We start from the raw sequence: 20286 nt of genomic DNA, 5'->3' as shown, positions 1-20286 counted from the left end.
TCAGGACTGTCCAACAAAAACATTGTTAGTCACGCATGATGTTAATTTTGTTTTTTACGAATTAAATTATGATATACATTAAAAGCCATGAGACATTTGTTTTGTAATAAGGTGGCAAATTAGTGATTAGTAACTTTTGAAAGATAAGCTATTAGGTCTGCCCTCCGCCTTCTTCTTAATTCCAGCGAGGATAATGTTTATTCCAGGGATGTCCTTTTTTAGGATTCTCCAAATACTTTATAAGGCTACCCTCTCTTCAGGTGATGCCTTTCTTCTTGTTGACATCTTTGTAAGTGAATCTAGCAGCTTGACCTGTCTTCTGCCCAAATAGACCATAGAGATTCAATCTGGTATTATGCTTGCCTCCCTTACCACAGTGTGGCACTGGGCACACGTCTGAACAAATATCTTGTCTTTCTCAATATCCCCTGTTTTGAATTGACTCCTAGCTGGTCAACACGACAAATGTGATGGCCCGAAGATGGAAATGCCGCGCTCTCACTCCAGTGTTTTACAAGCAGTAACAGTCTTGCACCGTGAACCGCTTTATGGCTTGTTTTGCTAGGATCAGATTCCACGGAAATGGAATTATTGGAATCAATTGTTGAGATCTACCCCTTACTTACTTACTAATCTCCTTTGATGATGTGTGCTATGATTTCTTTTCTAGCTCCCAGGGGCTTATCACAAATATGTTTTTAATTCTGTTTCATCTCATGCTCTAAAAACCTACAACCGTGCACAGAGGCACCTTTAATAGTCTTTTGAGTTTGATTAAGTTTTATTTTATTGCTAGTATGGAATGCTACTGGACTTTTCTTTAGCAGAATTAAAAAAACCTAAAATATGCAAATAGCTTTGAAGAACTTGGACTTTTGATACGTTTCCATGGATTCATTTTAAAATAAGGTTCTTTTCTTAAAGTGTCTTCTCACAGGTATGAAACACCTAGTGATGCTATTGAGGTGATAAGCCCTGCCAGCTCACCTGCACCACCCCAGGAAAAGCCACAGGCCTATCAGCCAGAGATGGTTAAGGCAAATCAAGCAGAAAGTATGTCTGTTTTGCCACTTCTGTGTTTCTTATTTGCATTAACATTTGCTTTTAGTTACCTGTCTAGGCCATGGTAAGATTAACTTGGTGCAGAGTAATGTACTCTTGAAATGCTTAGAGCTGTACTAACAAAATACACTATTAAACTATTGTTACTCTTTTGTGCATAGTTTTTTGAAAATAGATCTAAAGTAACTGGTACACAAGCATGAGGACCTAAATTTGGATACCAAGAATCCATGCACAATGCTGAGTCCTGTAACTTGCTCAGCACTGGAGCAAGAGGTGCAGGGAGTGTGAATTGTAGATGCCTTCTACTCACTAGCCAGCCAATCCATAAGCTTCAGGTTCACCAAGAGATCTTGTCTCAAAAATAAAAAGGCAGACAGCAATGGAGGAAAGAGACTGACAGCAGCCTTTGCCTGCATGTGCACACTCACTCTAACAAGCACGTGTGCATATACACACGTAGGAAAATGGCTGAAAATTCTGCTCACTTCTACACTCAGAAGCATGAAAACTAGTAGAATAAATCAGAGGATATTTTTTGTTCCTAGATATAAATACATAAATTATGTGTATTGGTGCATATCTTAAGTTTTTCTGAGTTATGCTCTATATTTGATACTGAGTGTGGGTCAGTAGCACCCTTATGAATGTATCTACCCACTGTCTATTAGATGAGTCCACTCGACAGTATGAAGGACCACTGCATCATTATCGGTCCCAGCAGGAATCACCATCTCCACAGCAACAGCCACCACTGCCCCCATCTTCCCAGTCAGAGGGAATGGGACAGGTGCCCAGGACCCATCGCCTCATCACACTTGCTGACCACATCTGTGTAAGTCTTCTCTACTTCTATTATTATTATTGTTGTTGTTGTTATTATATGCAGAAAGCAGGGTTTTTTTTTGTTTTTTGTTTTTTTTTGAAACAAGAAAATCCTAGTAAAGATATTTAGGTTAAGCTGGCATGAGGGCATATATCCCATCAGTCGGGACTTTGAGACAGGATTAATGCTGAGTTTAAGGCTGTTTTGTACTCAGAATGAAATACACAAAGAATGCAAAACAAGAAGCTGAGTTCACAGGAGCTCTCTTGGGAGGTATTTAATAGCTTTTTGACTTCCTCCTTTTCTCATTTACAGCAAATTATCACACAAGATTTTGCTAGAAATCAAGTTCCCTCGCAGCCTTCTACTTCTACATTCCAAACGTCACCGTCTGCTTTGTCATCCACACCTGTAAGAACTAAAACCTCAAGTCGCTACAGCCCAGAGCCACAGTCTCAGACTGTCTTGCATCCCAGACCAGGTCCTAGAGTCTCTCCAGAAAATCTTGTGGATAAATCCCGGGGAAGGTATAGTTTTGTTTTGTACCAAACAAATTTTGCAGCAATGAGATAATTTAAATATGTCTATAAGTTAGGAGATTCATTTCTCATATCAAATGTCATTTGTCCTTATTCTCTGGAAAGAGTAACTAGGGGTATTTTTCTCGTGTCTGTTGTTTTCAGGATGTCTGCTGTCTGAGTACTTAGCACTGTATATGTGGATTGATATATATTCAAATGTAGCTGGGTAGTCTTTGCACAAGTTTGAGTAGTCTTTGAAAATTCTTTCTCAGGCTGGGCAGGTACATGCCTATATTTCTAGCCACTCAGAAGGCAAGGGCTTGGGGCTGGCCTAGGCTAAATAATGAGACCATTTCAAAAAACTCAATAGCAATAACGGGAAAACACAGGCTGTGAGCATAGTTCAGTTTTGGCACACCTGCCTCGTATGGACAAGGCCCCAGGACTTGAACGTATGTACTATTTGTTAACAATGTTCTACATTCTATCAAAAAGGAATCAGAGGTTTTAGTTCAAAGTAGTACACTAAACATCAATATCAAATTATATTTAAATACGAAATTCATAAAAATGCCAAGAACAGGAATATGACTATCAATAAAACAAAGATTGTAGCAAATACTCTGAATATACACAGAGGATGGATAAATGAGACAAGTGGAAACCAATGCTTAGGTACAGAGAGATTGGCAGGAGATAATCACCCCTCTAAACGAGCCAGGTGCAGAAGGCACTCTGGACAGAGACAGGCAGGTAACTGACCCTGTTTCAAAAAAGAAGTTGGCTGGTCTTAAGGGTAGAAAACCACCAGATGTGGTGACTCACACCTTTTATCCCAACATGTGGAGACAGGCAGGCAGATTTCTGGGAGTTCAGGATAGCCGGGGCTATGTAGACTTCCTGAATCAAACAAAACACAATAGAAAACCGCATGCATGTGCTTCAGTGCAGCGTTTTATTCTCACTTCCCTATCCCATTTCCCCACCCCATCTTCATGCCATACTGGACTGTTCTGAAGCAAATACTAGACATACCCATTTAAAAAGGCTTAGTGATCTTAAAGGTACAATAAAAGCATGCTTATTCTCTATTTGGGGGTTGGGTAGGGGTTGTCCTTTGAGACAGTGTCTTTGTGTGTAGCGCTTACTGTTCTGGAACTTGCTATGTAGACCAGGCTGGCCTCTAACTAGAAGAGACCTACTTGTCTTTGCTTTCTGGGAGCTGGGATTAAAGGTGTGCACCACCACACTCAGTGTATATTTTTCTCTTTTAAAAAAGAAAAGTGAAGTTATCAAGAACAGAAGGCTGGCAGTAATCCTTCAGAGGCTGAAGAAGGAAGACATGCAGAACCCAGGAGTTCCTTTAAACTAGCCTGAGAAACAATAAGACACCTACACTATAAACAGATAGATACATAAATAGATATATAATACATAGACAACTATTATGTTACAGATTTGGAACAATTGATGAAATTTATGAAGAAGGATTCTAGTTGGCTTTTCTCTACTTAAAACCTACTTCCATTAATCTGAAAGATGATGGTTATTTCTTTCATTGCTCTTAGTAAAATTATCTTACTTATCATTTAAAATATTTACATAATGAGGCTAGGCAAATGGCCTACCACTAATCCATACCCAGGGAGTCCTGCAGTTTTAGAATAGAATGTGCACCATGAGCCAAATAAAAATAGCTGATAATTGGGAAAAAGAGGTAGGAAGATATGTGTGCTTATTTTTACATTAAAAAATACATGTGTATGGTTGAAGTGTATGTAAACTAAAGATTATGCCAAAAAGGACAAGACCTGAAGATAAATTAGGCCTTTTCTCATGCATGTGGGTGTTGATGGATATAAGACTGAAGGTTCACAACTACTACAATTTTAAGAATGGTAGGATTGATTGGGGTAGGAAATACCATCATTTGTAAGATTATACGTAGCTATAATAGTAAATGCAGATGTTAAATCAGACTGAGTACAACCTAAAATATTGCATTTTTCTATACCCCAGCAGGCCTGGAAAATCTCCAGAGAGGAGTCATATCCCGTCAGAGCCCTATGAGCCCATCTCCCCACCCCAAGGCCCTGCTGTGCATGAGAAGCAGGACAGCATGTTGCTTTTGTCACAGAGGGGAGTGGACCCTGCCGAGCAAAGGTGAGCAGGATGCACATGTCTTTGCCCCAACTCCTTTTAGGTGCAGACTGTGCCTGAGGCTTTGCCTAAATCCTTGCCTCTCTCTTTTTGGTTCTTATGAAGGATAAGACTGTGGGAAGACTATCTAGGAGTATTTTCTCCCCTGAGCTACTACTGCTGGATAACATTACTACTCTGGCTAATAATACGAGTAGCCAAAGCATCACATTTCAGTAAGCTAGAGAGACTTCATTGCTCCTGCAAGCTAGCTGTTGAAGACCTTTTCCCAAGACTCACCTGGCCATCTGGTAGCAGTGCTTCAGTCAGCACAGAGCACTAATCCTGTGTCAAATATTCAGGACTGCACACACCACACGCACAGTACCCTCCTTATACATTTTCTTTTAACCATGCTGACCTGAATTACAGAGCAGTCTTCATTTGTCCCCAGAGTTAGCTAAAATACAATGTGCAAAACACAGTCACTAGCGTGGCATTTGCATTCCTTCAGGACCAGGCTTACAAAGCTTCATTTCCTGCTGTCTCACCCTTATGTTATATTCTCTGTTGTCCGAATTCCTTTTCTTCAAAAGAACACTGTTTTCTTGGTATTAACACCCCAGAGACACAATTTGATGGTGGCCAAACCTTGTAAGGAGAGGAAAGTCCAGTTTTAAACCAGGTCTAACTCTGCTGGTGAATTTCTGAGAATTTATTGTATATAATACATGTATTACCTTCAATGAAATGAGGAAGAAAATAATTATACATTCATGTTTTCCCAAATTGGATTTTTATGCACGGGAACCATTTTTTCCTCTTTGTCCTTGTTCACAGATAATGTTGTGTGTTAGTGGTAAATGAGCACATATATGACCAGATAGGATGTGTTCTGTTACCATCTCTGTCAGAGCAGCTTGCTGAACTTTGAATATAGGAAGCTACCAATGAAATATGAGGTTCTCTGTACTAAGACTCGGTTCTTCTGGTGTCTGTCCTCTAGTCAGGCCGTTTTATGTAGACACTGCAGCTAGTTTGCTAAGGTCCAACTAGTGATTGGCTTGACACAAGCTGTTGCTATTTTATAGACAAGTGTGTCATTTGTCACACTAGTGTACTTAAAAGACAGTGCTGCTAGTAAGTTAGTTCCTAGCTTAAATAACCATAGTTTGTGCTGTGAAGCAAAAAAAAAAAAAAAAATTGATGAGTTTTCCAATTATTACTTTGCCATTTTATCTTATAGGATTTTGTGCTGTAGATTAGTTAAGCATGGTGGGTGGCACATGCCTTTAACCCCAGCACTGAGGAGACAGAGGCAGGCAGATCTGAGTCCAAGACCTTTCTGGTCTACAAAGTGAGGCAGTCAGAGTACATAATGAGACTCTTGTCTCAAAAAAAAAAAAAACCTAGATAGAGCTGTATATCATCTTCCTTTTAATCCCAATTTTACCATTTCATTTTTCAGAGCCAAAAATCATTAGATAAATAAATAGAGAGACAGGCGATCCTGTGGATCATCTTTATTTTAATACTGATTTTGCTGTTGTATTTCTCGGAACTGAAAAGCATTAGACTATTTCTTAATGAGTTCATGGTCACGTATGCTTTGTAGGGTTTGGAATGGAAGGCAGTAGTTTTCTGAGTATTCTGTGCCTGTTATTTAAAGGAGTGTTCCTAGGGTACATGATTATAATAGATTGAACTCTATTCCTGACAGGAGTGATTCTCGATCACCAGGAAGTATAAGCTACTTGCCTTCATTCTTCACCAAGCTTGAAAGCACATCACCCATGGTTAAATCAAAGAAGCAGGAAATTTTTCGTAAGTTGAACTCTTCTGGTGGAGGTGACTCTGATATGGGTAAGTGGGATTTTTTTCATGAACTCCAAATAAAACATGCATTAACAATGCTATCTCCAATGTTGCCTTCTTTTAAAAAAATATTTGAGTTTGATGGGTTTTATAGAGCATTTTGATTCTATACAATGTCAGCAAATTCACAAATAGTTCCTTCTTAGGAAGCAGGAACTTGGGTGTCTTCTGAAGCCATTCATCTTCATGGAGAACTAATGATGAGGCAAAATTAATTTTATATAGTTTTTTGTTGATTTCTATCTTGTTTTAAAGCCTGTTTGCCCTACCTTTTTTTATCTTCAAATATTTGATTTTTTTTTTTTTTTTTTTTTTGGTTTTTTTTTCGAGACAGGGTTTCTCTGTATAGCTCTGGCTGTCCTGGAACTCACTTGGTAGACCAGGCTGGCCTCGAACTCAGAAATCCGCCTGCCTCTGTCTCCCGAGTGCTGGGATTAAAGGCCTGCGCCACCAGGCTCGGCTTCAAATATTTGAAAAGCATGCTCTTCATGAGTCTTATCTCTAAGTCCTGTTTGATCAATTGTTCTTCACATGTTCTTGTTATATTATCTCACTTTATGTAGCCTATCTTTTGGGAATCTTCTGAGTAATTCAAATTAATGGTATGATGTGTCTTAAATATATCGTTCTCATTATAATGTAAGGCTATCTTCCCATTCATCCTAGCAACCTGAATAGCTAAGTTACATGAATGGCATCATACCGAACAACAGATGGGAAGGTGGTGTGGGTTATTCTGAAACTACCTCTTCCTTGCTGTTTTCTGGATTTCTAGTAATCCATTGGGCAGGGCAATTTATACTTGCTTCATCTTAGGTGCTTTTTAACCTGCCAGAACCTGATAGGATCTCAAGGGTCTCAGTGCAATCATGTAGCATACAGATGCAACTATGATAAACTTATCTATGTTTAAAAAAATAAATAGTAATTGTTGAAAAAGATTAAATATTTATTATTATACACAGCAGTACATGTAATTATCTTCATTTTATAAATGAGGGAGGAAATTGAGTCAGAGAGGTTTAATAACTGATAAAGGCCACACAAGTAGTAATAGGAATGCAACTCAAACCCAGCATTCCAACCTGAATCTCTTGCTTCCACCAATGTACCCCCAACTGTTCTGTACTTGGTCTCCAAAGTTGTTGGTAATGTATTTATGACTGGATGGCAGACCCTCGCTTCCCTTTGGGCTGATGTCCTTGCTCTGATCAGATAGCTGCTGTACTATTATTTGCATGTGTTCTGCTACCAGCCAGCTTTATTAATTTACCAATGATAGGAAATCTAGAGAGACCTTCTCTGATCGATGATCTGCTACTCTCCTAACCCTGTCAAAAGAAACTGGGCTCTGAAACTGAACTGAAGCAGACGTATAATTATATCTCTACTACTTGTGATTAGTGTTCATTGAATTTGAGTCTGTTGAATGGTAAAGAGAAAAAGGATGAGTCCACAATCACTTGTGAACTCACCCTGTCTCAGTTATTAGATATACCTTGCTTTCCTTTTCATCATTTTAGTACATCAAATATAGATTTACTATGGAAAAGTGAGCAATAATGACCATTAGTAGAAGGGGTTTCAAGATAGGAATGCACTAGATTCTCTTGAAGTGGCAACAAATTATAGACTGTTGACCAGGACTGACAGCCTAACTAACACCCAGCCCATCACTAAAAACATGACCATGCCAGGCCTTTTATCTCCAGTCTTAAAGGTTCGTATGCTTACACTCTTAAAAAATCACCACGCCTTTAATCCCAGCACTTGGGAGGCAGAGGCAGGCGGATTTCTGAGTTCGAGGCCAGCCTGGTCTACAGAGTGAGGCTACACAGAGAAGCCCTGTCTGGACCCCCCCCCCCCAAAAAAAACAACAACAGAAAAAACCCCGGTGCTCTCATGTACGTAAGAGATGACCTTTCCAAGTATAGAGATCCAAGGCTGAAGGTCAGCAGGTTGTTGGGGACCATTTCACCCTGGTGTTGTGTTGTCTGACTAGTGTGTGTCACATTCTTAACAGAGAATGCTATGAGTTATAAAGCTGACTTGATAGATTTTCCTTTGATAGTGTATTTACACTGTCCTCAATAACAGCTGGTGATTGAGCAGGCATTTACTAATCTAAGTACTGTGTTGATGAGTGCTCTCTAAGAAAACAGTTACCTAAGAGGAGATAGTGTGCTGACTTTTTTTTTGTGTGTGTGTGTGTGCTGACATTTTAAGGCCCAATTTTACAAAACTGTTAAAGAGTCTGGGATTATTTTCATTTTATGTGTATGAGTGCCTCCTGTATGTTTATGTATTACAATGAACAGAAGAGAGCTTTGTGTCCCTGTTACTGGAGTTACAGCTGGCTGTAAACTGTCTTATGGATGCCGGGAATCAAACCCAGATTCTCTGGAAGAACACTTAGTGCTGTTAATAATTGAGCCATCTCTCCAGTCTCAAGAACCTGGGATGTTTTTATTCTAAGAGCTCTGATTATACAAAAAGGAATTTATAAATATTAAAGATTCAATGGTTCTAAGGTACCATTCAGCCTTCACTGGGAAATAGAACTGAAAAACCAAAAGCCCCCAAACCACTCCCTTTTCTGATGCCTTCACAGTTTTAAGTGTGCCACCTCCCATTAGCAGAGTTAGTTCTTCTTTAGTCTGGCCCTCGGTGGTTTTCTCCAGGGCACTTAGCACCTCTTCCCTTACACACTGTAATTTTGGAGCATTCAAAACTGAATTTCATACTGAAAACCCTTGAATTTATATCTGAAATCCATCTCTTTTTTTTTTTTTTCAATAGAGTATATTACTGGGTCTTTAATAAAACTGAACTCTATTCATCACACAAAGTTCCTGCCACTCCTTTCTTGGCCTCCTCTGTTAGCTCAGCTCTCAGGTGCTTTTCTTTCCTATCGTTTATAAACAAATCATCACATCTCAAAGGAGGCATTGGGGCTGGAGAGATGGCTCAGCACAAAGAGGTCCTGAGTTCAATCAAGTCCCAGCAACTACATGGTGGCTTACAACCATAACGAGTTCTGATGCCCTCTTCTGGCATGCTTATAGATAAGAGTACTCATATATAAAATAAGTAAATCTTAAAACAAACAAACAAAAAAACACAAGGAGGCTTCAAGCTACATTATGATTTGATTATCTGAGGGCTTATTAAGCACTTAAATTATAAGGCCCCATGAATGTAGAAAGCGGCAGTTCAAGACCAGCCTGGTCTACAGAGTACCGGGACAGCTGGTGCTGCACAGACCCCGTACATATTTTTTTTCAAAAAGAAAATGGCATTTTTACTAAGTTACCAGGCCATTCTGATCTATATATGAAAACAACATAGTTAAGCTGTGGAAGGGAGGGGGCCACAGTGTGTTACCATTGTGACTACTACCATTGTTTAAATAAAATTGTATTCATTTGAATTTTGTATATGTGTGTGGCTTTTTGATATAGAGTTTCTAATAATTCTGGCACAGAGACCCTCCTGCCTCTCAAGTGCTGGACTAACATATAACACCTATAAACGCTGTGTGAGTTCAGGCTGGCTTCACCACTGTGCTGCCTGTAGTTTCTGTTTTACAATACTCTCCCCTCTTCCTCTTGTCAGTTTCAATCTGCTCCAATCACTAATGTTAATTTCTAGGCATGTGTTCTTCATAAATGGCTCTCACCCTTTGACAGAAGTCTACCTCCCATAGTATATACTGCTCAGGTATCATTTGTTACAGATCTACATACTTCCAAAAAATTATTTTTTTCTTTTAATGTCCTCAGTAGCACATAAGTGACAGAAATAAGTTAGGTCACTAGGTCCCTTCCCTTAAGGCACAAGTGCTTTTATAGTTGGTCTTCATTTCATCTGTATTTATTCAAGTTGCAAATGATAAGTTGTACTGTTACCAGGAATAGGTGATGAATCAAGGAAATTCTTCTTCTCCAGGCAGTCCCTAAGTGCAGAGCTTCCACTTAGCCCTGGGAGTATCACTGCTCCACACTGTCCACTGGGTTGGGTCCTCAAGTCCAGGCTTTCATCCCTAGGAAGCCTGGATTCCTGTTCTGCAAAGAACTTTCTCCTCTTCTGTATGCGTGCTTTCCCCCTTCAGCAATGCAACATTTCTTACTCTTTTCTGAATTATCTTATTTGTGTTTTAATTTTCAACCTGACCTGACTTTACTTCCTAATATCTTCCCTACCCCAAGAGAGAGAGTTTATCTCCACATAATAAATGAAATGTATGTAGAAAATTAAAAGGCTAACTTTTATTCTAGAATTTCTAGAGACTTTGTATCATGATTATCTCATCTCAATTAACCTAATCTGTTGAATACAGCAGCTGCTCAGCCAGGAACAGAGATCTTCAATCTGCCAGCAGTTACTACATCAGGTAAGATTTTTAAATATTTGATGAGAAGGGAACAAAACAAGGCAATAGGTAGGGATGACCCCAGTGAGTACAACATTTCTGTCAAGTTTCTGAGTGCTGTGAATTCACTAGCTGTTCATTTCCCTTTGCCACGATCTGCCTCAAAACCAAGAAGCACACTGCTTTGTTTCCTCAGGTGCAGTGAGCTCAAGAAGCCATTCTTTTGCTGATCCTGCCAGTAATCTTGGTCTAGAAGACATCATCAGAAAGGCTCTCATGGGAAGTTTCGATGATAAAGTTGAAGATCATGGTGTTGTCATGCCCCATCCTGTGGGCATTGTGCCTGGTAGTGCCAGCACCTCAGTTGTGACTAGCAGTGAGACACGGAGAGATGAAGGGGACCCATCACCTCATGCAGGTAAGGTTTTTAGTGCTTTATCTCCTTGATGGATCACAGAGAGAACTCATGTGCTAGAAAAAGGTGTTGGATCCACCTGAACTAGAGTTCCAGAAGGTTGTGAACTACTAAGTGGGTGCTGGGGATTTAACCTGGGGTCCTGGGCTCTTATTAGCTACTGCACCATCTCTCCAGCTCCAGTATTGTTTTTTATTATGTCATTTACTATTCTCATAAAAATGGACAAATCTCAGTGCAGTTGCAAGCCACAGAGATCACAGAAAGGGAGCAAAAGGCCATCGTGGCAAAGGCATGGGCCAACAGCAATGCTGCTCACCTGCGCTTGGTCCCTAGGACCAACAGGACAGAAGGAAGAACTGATACTTGTACTCCTACCCCATACATCTCAGGGAAAGATAATTCAAATAGAAAATTGTTTAAACCTACAATCCTTGAGATCCCAGAGCCCAGAAAGATACTGGATGGATAGCAATTCCTCAAGATAACTATAGGGAGGGGCCACAGAGTGTATGACACCATTTACAGTCTATAAATCAAACCTACAAAGAACCTTACGGACACCATGCTTTCAGTATTTATATATAATCCCTTTATCTTTTAAGCAGTTATCTCTTAGGTTTTTGTGTTTGTTTCCTGTTTTCTGGTAAAAATCTTGCTGCGGTTAAGAAAAGGGTAAAAGCAATGACCGTTTAATGTTTGCCTCCCTCCCCCCCCTGTAACTTATACATTGAAGTTTTGTTTTTGCTCTCCTAATTTTTATAGCATGTATATTTCTGTGCTTTAAAATCAGTTGGCAACTATTAGGGAGTTAAAGTGATATAATTGGGGTAAGATGCAACTGTTGGGGCTGATTGAAAAATACATGCTAAGTGATATGGGTTCTTTAAGTCTGTGATAGTTTGTTATAGAACCCAGTCACATGTGTCTCAGTGCTGTGAACTCTGTGGTGGGAGGATAGAGAGAGCCAGTGAGACTTGAAAAGTTTCTGTGAGGTCCTGGGGTAGGAGGCATAGCTGCTGCAGCCTGTCTTCTACCTCTCCACTTGGTTCTGTTAAACTGGGGTGTTGGTGGGGGCAGAGCGAAGCAGATGTTTATTAACATTACCTATAGTCTTAAGGCCAGCAGCATTTCCTTTGCCACCTAATAGGATGAGGATGTGCCCTGATCTGGATTCCCCACTTAGCATTATGTAGTCAAAATTTTGGCAGGGTTTGGTTTTGTCACTGATAATCAATAGTTTAATTTGAATTTCATTTTCAGGAGTATGCAAACCAAAGCTGATAAACAAATCAAACAGCAGGAAGTCTAAATCTCCTATTCCTGGACAAAGCTACTTAGGAACTGAAAGGCCTTCTTCTGTCTCCTCTGTACATTCAGAAGGTGATTACCACAGGCAGACACCAGGATGGGCATGGGAAGACAGGCCCTCTTCAACAGGTGAGGAGCCTCACTTAACCGATAAAATGAGAGTCAGTTTGTATCAGTGCTTTCTTAATTCACCTGTCAGTGAATTAGTACAGTTTGGGCAAGAACTGTTGTTTTTTCTATGTAGTTACTTAGATCTAGTTGTAAAAAAAGATTCTTTATTTACATGATCCATACATCCCTGTGTCTGTACTATGATGGTGGTAACCAGTATTTGCAAGTTAAGTTTGGTTCCAGCTCTTCCATAAACTGTGGTGACTGACCTTTAAGCTTTTACTAAGAAATCAAAATTGTAACTGGGCAATGTAATGTTTTAACACAAGTGTGTTGGGGGGGTAACCTTTAAAAATATAATTGTAGGAGTCAATGAGATATTGAAATGACTGAAGTATAAAGGGATTGCAGGCCTGGTAGCCTGAGTTCAACCTACTCCCAAAAGTTGTTCTGCAACTTTCACCCATGTCATGGCATAAGCATGTCCATACAGAATATACAACACAATCAAACAAGAATTAAATATTTTAAAAACCTGCCTCTTTTTCAAAGAAAGTTTTTGTGTGAGAGTTTCAAGAAATGTATGCTTTTCTTTCACATGGATTAATGCACACGTCCAGTTCCCCACTCTGAAATCTGAGCCCTCCTGCTGCGTCTAACAATTTCATAATTATTATTATATCTGTATACTTTAAGGCTTTTACCTTTTAAACCTCTAATGCCATGTGTAAAAAGAATTATGTATATGTATCTCGTACAAATGCAAAATCCATTAGCATGTACATTAGCATACAACATGATGTGCTGCAACTTCACACATAAATAAGTATGTCAGTGGACTTGGTTCTCATTTCCTGCCCATATCCGCTCCACCTCGCCGTTCTCTTACCTCATGGGTCCATTACTTTATTTTAGGGAAGGAAGGAATTATTTTATAAAATATATTTCTTATTTCTTATGGTCTTAAGCTGATAGATATGCAATGGAGAAATCACAAAGGGAAATACTACTGTTGTGCCCCGTTTAAATCTCATACATAAGTTGGGCACGTGAGACTGTGTAGAGGTCACACAGCCTGGTTCTGGGTTTTTGCCACATTCTAAGAGCTGTATTTCTGATTTCTACTGGAAAGTCACTAGCATGGCTAGGCTTCTCTGATTACAGCTTAATTTTCAGTAGTTCCCTACTTGAATTCTCCATGTGATATGACATCACAGACTTATTGCTCTTACTCAAGGCATCAGCAGACCGTTTTACTAGAGCAGCGTCCTGCCTTGTTCCATCCTGTAAAGACTGCGCTGAATGCTAACAACAGTGAAAACTTCCTTTTTCTTTTGTCAGGTTCTACTCAGTTCCCTTACAACCCTCTAACCATACGGATGCTCAGCAGTACACCGCCTACACCGATCGCATGCGCCCCATCTGCCATTACCCAAGCAGCTCCGCATCAACAGAACCGCATCTGGGAGAGGGAACCTGCCCCGCTCCTCTCAGCACAGTATGAGACACTGTCTGATAGTGACGACTGAGCTGTGCGTAGGAGAGCCCTCTGGCTTTGGTTTTTATTGAAGATTAACAAAAAACAAAAAAACAAAAAAAAATTAATCTGCCCTCCCATGATTTGTGCCCAGAGACTTCTCAGGAGAGCCAGGGCCATGAATGAGGAAGAAATGATGGAAATTCATTTGGAAAATCAAATGGGAAAAAAAAAAAACAAAAAAATCTGCCTCTAATACAGGCACTTCAATGGATTATAACAGTGGAGGGTTGAAGTGTAGAGTTTTTTTTTAAAGTGGACAATTCTTGTTCTTACATCTGTTTGTAAAGAAAACCATGATGTCTTTAAATCAATCTTCTGTAAATAGATGACCTTTTTGCAGTGTATCCCCTTGCTGTAGTATCTGGTGTACTTAAATTTAAATCAGCGAATCAACTGGGGGTAATTTTTAAAATTCTTTGTGTATCTTTTTAACCCCAGCCTCAAAACAACCTCACACAGTCCAGTTTCGCAGTGCTGGCTGTCATGGGCATTGTTCTTTTGTTTCCTCCAAATTCAGCTTTCCCAGTGATGTTTAAATCTTGTGGAAATATTTAGGTTTTTAACACATACCCTGTCATAAAGCCTGTATGAGGTCAGAAGACAGGAGCAACACAACTGTCATATTGTGAGTTCCAGTGCAGGCTTGGCTTTCATTGGTAGCACTGAAAAAAATTACTGCATGGGTATGTTATAGTTGAGTTTTAAAGTTTAAAGGCTTTTTTGCAGCATACCTCAATGTTTATGCACACTGGTAATTTAACCACGCCCCTGAGTATTCTTCTGCATCTGATGCAGCCCGACAAAGCTTCTGTTCTGAAATAAATTTTGACTATCCTGTCCATAGCTACAGTACATCGTTTGTGACATAAGAGTCTTCCTTTCTCAGGTTTCAAACAAGAAGTATACATGCTCTTTTTTAGATACAGAATTGGCAGAGTTAAAAAGATAACACTCTGTATAGAACCCTCTGTCTTCCAGGCTTGTTTTTATGCTGCATCGTGAACTCACCGTTGAGCACAGTCCTCTGCATCAGTGCCCGCCCTCTGCTTCTAGGGAACACAGATTCTTAAGGTGCAAGTAATTTAAAGACTGAATTTTAAACTAATTATGGTACTGTAGGATCACCTGTTTTCATTAAGAATTGCTTGCTGTGATTCAGATTTGTTCTCATATGGCTTTATCATGGTGTTTAGGCTTCCTTCCACTGCATACCGATAGATGCTTAGTAGTTTGGGGATAATGCCACTAAGAACTAGAAGGGAAAGCGAGGTTTTCAGCAAATCTGAGTCTCTAGAACCACTGCCGAGCACCTCTTAGCATCTATCTATATACCACAGGTTTTCTGATCACTTTTTTATAGATGAAGGTGCAGGCTAGGCATTTGTCCGTGTAATTCAGCAAGTGAGACAGACAGACATTTGAGATCTTAAACTTTAGCTATGCATCATAGCACACACCTTTAATCCCAGCACTCAGGAGGCAGAGGCAGGCGGATCACTAAGAGTACAGGGCTAGTCTAGATTACAAGATGAGTTCTGGACCAGCCAGAACAGGATTCTTATCACTTGTAGTCATTACCTTTACAGTAGTCACAAACATAATGAAGACCAAGTGTTCTGATTAGGTTTACTGCTGAAAGTGTCCCCCTGCCAAGTTATAGTCACAGTTTAGAACTTATTAGTAAGTCACTTTGTCAACTGGCCCAAAAAATGATGATTGCTCCTGTCTTACTGTATCAGTCAATCTAGCTTGATCACCTACTCTTGTAGCTCCTCCTGAAGACTGCTTGTGCTATCCATGTTTATGACAATACAACATGAAATCTAGAAACATTTCTTACTTCAGAACAATAGAACAGAATCCTCAAAAAGTTTACCTAGAGAGGTGGAGGAGATGGAGGACGTCTTACCGAGAAGGGCAGAAGCAAGTACTGAGTCTATGACCTCAGCTGCAAATCAAGGTGTAGCATTTGTTGTGGGCCAGCACTATATCTGTAACACATGCACATGCAACTAAATCAAGGTCTTCCAGCAGAGGTAATATTCTGACAATTTTCCAGTCTATTTAGTGAGAAATTTTATACTACACTTTAAATTTTCATATGCTGTGATTGTCTTACATACACTTAAGCCCTGAAAACCCTAGTAACATGGTATAGTTTAAAACTTTAATATGAAATTAAATGTAAATTGTTTAAAGTTGTAATCAGTAAAAGGAGATGAGTCCCTTTGTCTCACTGCCTTTTTTATAATAGTGCAAATGAATGCTGCTGGGAATATACACAGACCGTGTCCCCAGCTACAGGACATGAGGTCAGTCACCATGGAACATTAAAAAGCCTAACAAGCTAACTTGGGTAACTCTGGAATTATGAAAAAGTAAAAACATTTTCAAAGCAAAGGTAACTGAACTCTCTTATCTGGTTATTCATGGTTAGTGGGATCACATGTGGTTAGGACGTGAATGGTAGATGAACTCAAACAGAATGTGGGGCATTCCCCACAGCACAGGCTCTGGTGTAGCTCTGAGGACTTAGACGTTAGTATGTCTGTCTAGTAACTTGGCCATTATTTTTCTATGATTCCAAGATTATTAGAATCCATACAATTGCGCAGTCTCTAGTTTATTATAGAGATTCTCCCAGAACAAACACATTAACCAAAGACCACTGGCAATCCTACTCACATCGCCTACCTCCATTGGCGTGCCATCACCACCAGGGTTCCTTCGTGGCACCCAGAAAAAAAAATGTGTTTCTCTTAGGCAAAAGGCCTTTTGCCAGACTGCAAAGGTAAAAGCCTCCATCCATGTATCGTATTTTTATACACTCTGAGGCAGTGATAAAGTCGTCAGACAAACACTCTAATTGGTTTCAGCCTTCAGAGATTGCAAAATAAAAAAGTAGAGCTAACTAGGATCCAGGCCAGTGGCCGCACATTACCATGTGCACATCGGTGCCGTCAGCACAACGTTACTCCACTCTGTGGCCCAGTGCTCAGACAGTGCTGACAAGGGCTTCAGTCCTTCTGCCACCACCATTTTTAGTAGTTACATACAAACAGATACACAGGCCAAATGTCTCACTTCCACTTTACAAGTGAATGCTGCCTAATGATGGCCACCTAGAATTATCATTCCCCTTCCTAGTCATTAATCTCACAATGTATCAATAAAATTGTGTAAGGGAGCTAAAATCCTCCTGTGTCATGATACAAGTAACTTGTTTGCCAGAAATGGATAGAAAAGAGTAAGCATGAATCAAACTCTTATGGAAGGTATAATGACCATATTGTGAGGAACTTGGCCAACTGTAGTCTGTAACTTTCTCAGATGAGCGTGGACTATACCTTATATACAGTCAGTAGAGGGTAAAAGCTGTTCCACCTTTAAAAACAAAAGTAGGGCCAGGCACTTTCGAAGCTGAGGGAGGAGTAGTACTCCAAGTTGGAGGCCAACTTCAAGCATATAGCAATTTCCAGGCTAGCCTACACATAGATACCCATCTCAAAGTAAAATAAATTTAGAAACAAAAGTGGCAGTGTATGCAACTTGTCCTTCTCCGAAGCCGAGTTGAAGAACGTTGAATTTCAACAATGATTTACACATTGATTGAGGTCCAGACAACGAAGGAACAGTTACTCCTGTGGGATATCAGAGGTTACCCTCTCTACAACAAAATGAACTTCTATAGCTTCACAAAGTTAAGTCAAACGTCTACTTTTTCTTGACAGCTCAGCCAATTCTTCCCTGATGTGCTGAACAGAAACCTCATCTCTTTTCAGCTCTGCTCGCTTCAGCGCTTCCTGGTAGATCTCCTTTGCTTGTGTGTATCGTTCTAAAATAACCCAAAGAGAAAAGGGAGAAGAAAATATGTATTTTCACCAGGAACCACTAGTGAGGACACTGTATGATTTGCTGGATGCTTCAAAAATGATATCTAGTGCTGTCTGGTGTCTTGCATACATGACAGCTGGGTGAGAGAAGCTTGTAGTAAGTAGGTGTCAGCTTTAAAGTACTTAGTGCTATGGAATTACAGTGGGCTCTCCCTTTGGCCAGAGATTTTTACAGTGGTGTTCCATGCAACAGAGATCTATGTTCCGAGGTTTATGGAAACTTTAGAAGCCCTGAGTACTATGGAATAGCAGGAATCTGATGCTTTATTATACTGTGGTTTCAGAACACTGAGGAATTATACATGTGAAAACACTTCAGAATCTGTAAAACTCTACAGAGACAAGGACCTATCACTGCAAAGTGTCCTCTGCCTTCATATGGCCATGCAGAAATATGACAGTTTAGTGAATTAAGCAAAATAGTACTTTAACACACATGCATTTTTTACCCTTATTTAGCCAACCTTTCCCTGCTTCCTCACTTTTGTAAAGTATTAGCCTTTTAACTTATAGCAGTAGTTCTCTACCTTTCTAGTGCTGTAACTCTTTAAAATAGTTCAAGTTGTGGTGACCCTCAACCATAAAATTATTTTCAACTTTGCTAATGTTATGAATCATAATGTAAACATTTGTGTTTTCCAATGGTCTCAAGGCAGCCCTGTGAAAGGGGTCCTTTGACCCCAAGGCCTCACCTATAGGTTGAGAAGCACTGACTTTGGGGTTTCTTCATTGTCATTTGTCCTCCCAAAACCATTTCATTTCAAAGCCCAGTGATGAAAACGTTCTCAGAATGCAATCCGTTTCCACTGCAACCTACCTCTGTGTATTAGAATGGCAGCCAGGTTGCTGAGTACCATGTGCAGCTCAGGATGATTTATCTCTCTTGCCAGATCTGACGCCCTCTGCATATAAATGTAGGCATCATCAAAGTGGCCCTGTGCATCCAGAGTAGTAGCCAAGTCACTCATCAGCACAATGGTCTATAAAAAAGAAAAAAGAGCCTTTTCTTTACAAACACCTATGTAGAACATTAACCTGAAGTTTGTTACACTGCATACATACAAGTCTTCAACTTTACTAGAATTTCACAAAATTACAGGGACAAACTGCAGATATCTGTTGATCACACAGTGCTGTAGACAATGTCAATTGTACACTATGAACACTCAGAATGGGGCAGGATTATTCTGCCCTAGAGGGATTGGGAGTGAGGAGCCAGCACCACGGAGCGCCCCACAGTATTACAGCAGCACTACTACTCCAATCCCCATCCTCCCTAGAAGGAAACAGATCCCCTGCACTATGGAGGCTCTCATCATGGCTTTATAACTGAGAAAGACAGATGGTGCTCTCAATTCCAGGCTGGCTTACTATTCCCCAATAACATGGATCAGGCTCTCTGTATTTAGTCCTAAATATTGCATGTTCAGTCTGATTTGTTTACTTGGTGAACTGCAGTTATCAAACAGAGCAATCAACTCCTACCCCAACAATGGCTTTGCCAGAAGCAGCAGAGATGATCTCAATTCTGTATTCTTTGTTAGTTTTTCAAGACAGGATTTCATTGTAGCCTGGCCTCCAATTTACAGAGATCCACCTGCCTCTGCCTCTTGAGTGCTGAGATTAAACCACCACCACCACCTGGTTCAATTCTACATTTAATATCCTAAAAATACTTTGTCTTGCCCGTTTTGAAAAATTATATAAAATTCATTTTGTACTTTTTTTTAATTAGATATTTTCATTTACATTTCAAATGCTATCCCAAAAGTCCCCTATACCCTCCCCCCACCCTGCTCTCCAACCCACCCACTCCCACTTCCTGGCCCTGGTGTTCCCCTGTACTGGGGCATATAATCCTCGCAAGGCCAAGGGCCTCTCCTCCCAATGATGGCCATCTTCTGCTACATATGCAGCTAGAGATACGAGCTCTGGGGGTACTGGTTAGTTCATTTTGTTCCTCCTATAGGATTGCAGAACCCTTCAGCTCATTTGGTACTTCCTCTAGCTCCTCCACTGGGGACCCTTTGTTCCATCCAATAGATGACTGTGAGCATCCACTTCTGTATTTGCCAAGCACTGGCATAGCCTTACACGAGAGACAGCTATCTCAGGGTCCTGTCAGAAAAATCTTGCTGGCATATGCAATAGTGTCTGCGTTTGGTGGCTATTTATGGGACGGATCCACAGGTGGGGCAGTCTCTGGATGGTCCTTCCTTCT

The 20286-nt window shown here is 40.2% G+C and overlaps 2 protein-coding genes and 1 pseudogene across 3 annotated transcripts in view; 1 reads left to right on the top strand and 2 right to left on the bottom strand.

Moving 5' to 3' along the window:
• The window catches only part of Ncor1 (nuclear receptor corepressor 1), a 136397-nt gene extending 121382 nt beyond the window's left edge, over positions 1 to 15015 (top strand). Inside the window, exons 38-46 of the mRNA XM_029545802.1 lie at positions 925 to 1053; positions 1734 to 1897; positions 2204 to 2415; positions 4429 to 4572; positions 6269 to 6411; positions 10763 to 10816; positions 10992 to 11213; positions 12474 to 12650; positions 13974 to 15015. Coding sequence (XP_029401662.1) covers positions 925 to 1053; positions 1734 to 1897; positions 2204 to 2415; positions 4429 to 4572; positions 6269 to 6411; positions 10763 to 10816; positions 10992 to 11213; positions 12474 to 12650; positions 13974 to 14161 — 1433 coding nt within the window. The 3' untranslated portion in view covers positions 14162 to 15015. The remainder of the gene's footprint in view (positions 1 to 924; positions 1054 to 1733; positions 1898 to 2203; positions 2416 to 4428; positions 4573 to 6268; positions 6412 to 10762; positions 10817 to 10991; positions 11214 to 12473; positions 12651 to 13973) is intronic.
• On the bottom strand, positions 120 to 890 carry LOC110331135 (annotated as a pseudogene).
• A 1221-nt stretch (positions 15016 to 16236) lies between the features above and the next one.
• The window catches only part of Ttc19 (tetratricopeptide repeat domain 19), a 33917-nt gene continuing 29867 nt past the window's right edge, over positions 16237 to 20286 (bottom strand). The window contains exons 9-10 of one of the 2 annotated variants that reach the window (XM_021212461.2): positions 18883 to 19045; positions 16237 to 18007 (exon numbers count right to left, since the gene is read on the bottom strand). In XM_021212461.2, the coding sequence (XP_021068120.1) occupies positions 17874 to 18007; positions 18883 to 19045 (297 nt within the window). In that variant the 3' untranslated portion in view covers positions 16237 to 17873. The remainder of the gene's footprint in view (positions 18008 to 18882; positions 19046 to 20286) is intronic. The other variant, XM_021212463.2, reaches the window with a different exon arrangement.

This window comes from Mus pahari, chromosome 14 (assembly GCF_900095145.1).
Source record: "Mus pahari chromosome 14, PAHARI_EIJ_v1.1, whole genome shotgun sequence".
Lineage (NCBI taxonomy): Eukaryota > Metazoa > Chordata > Mammalia > Rodentia > Muridae > Mus > Mus pahari.
Note: the sequence above shows the minus strand (reverse complement) of the source record. Positions and strands in the feature narration are given on the sequence as shown.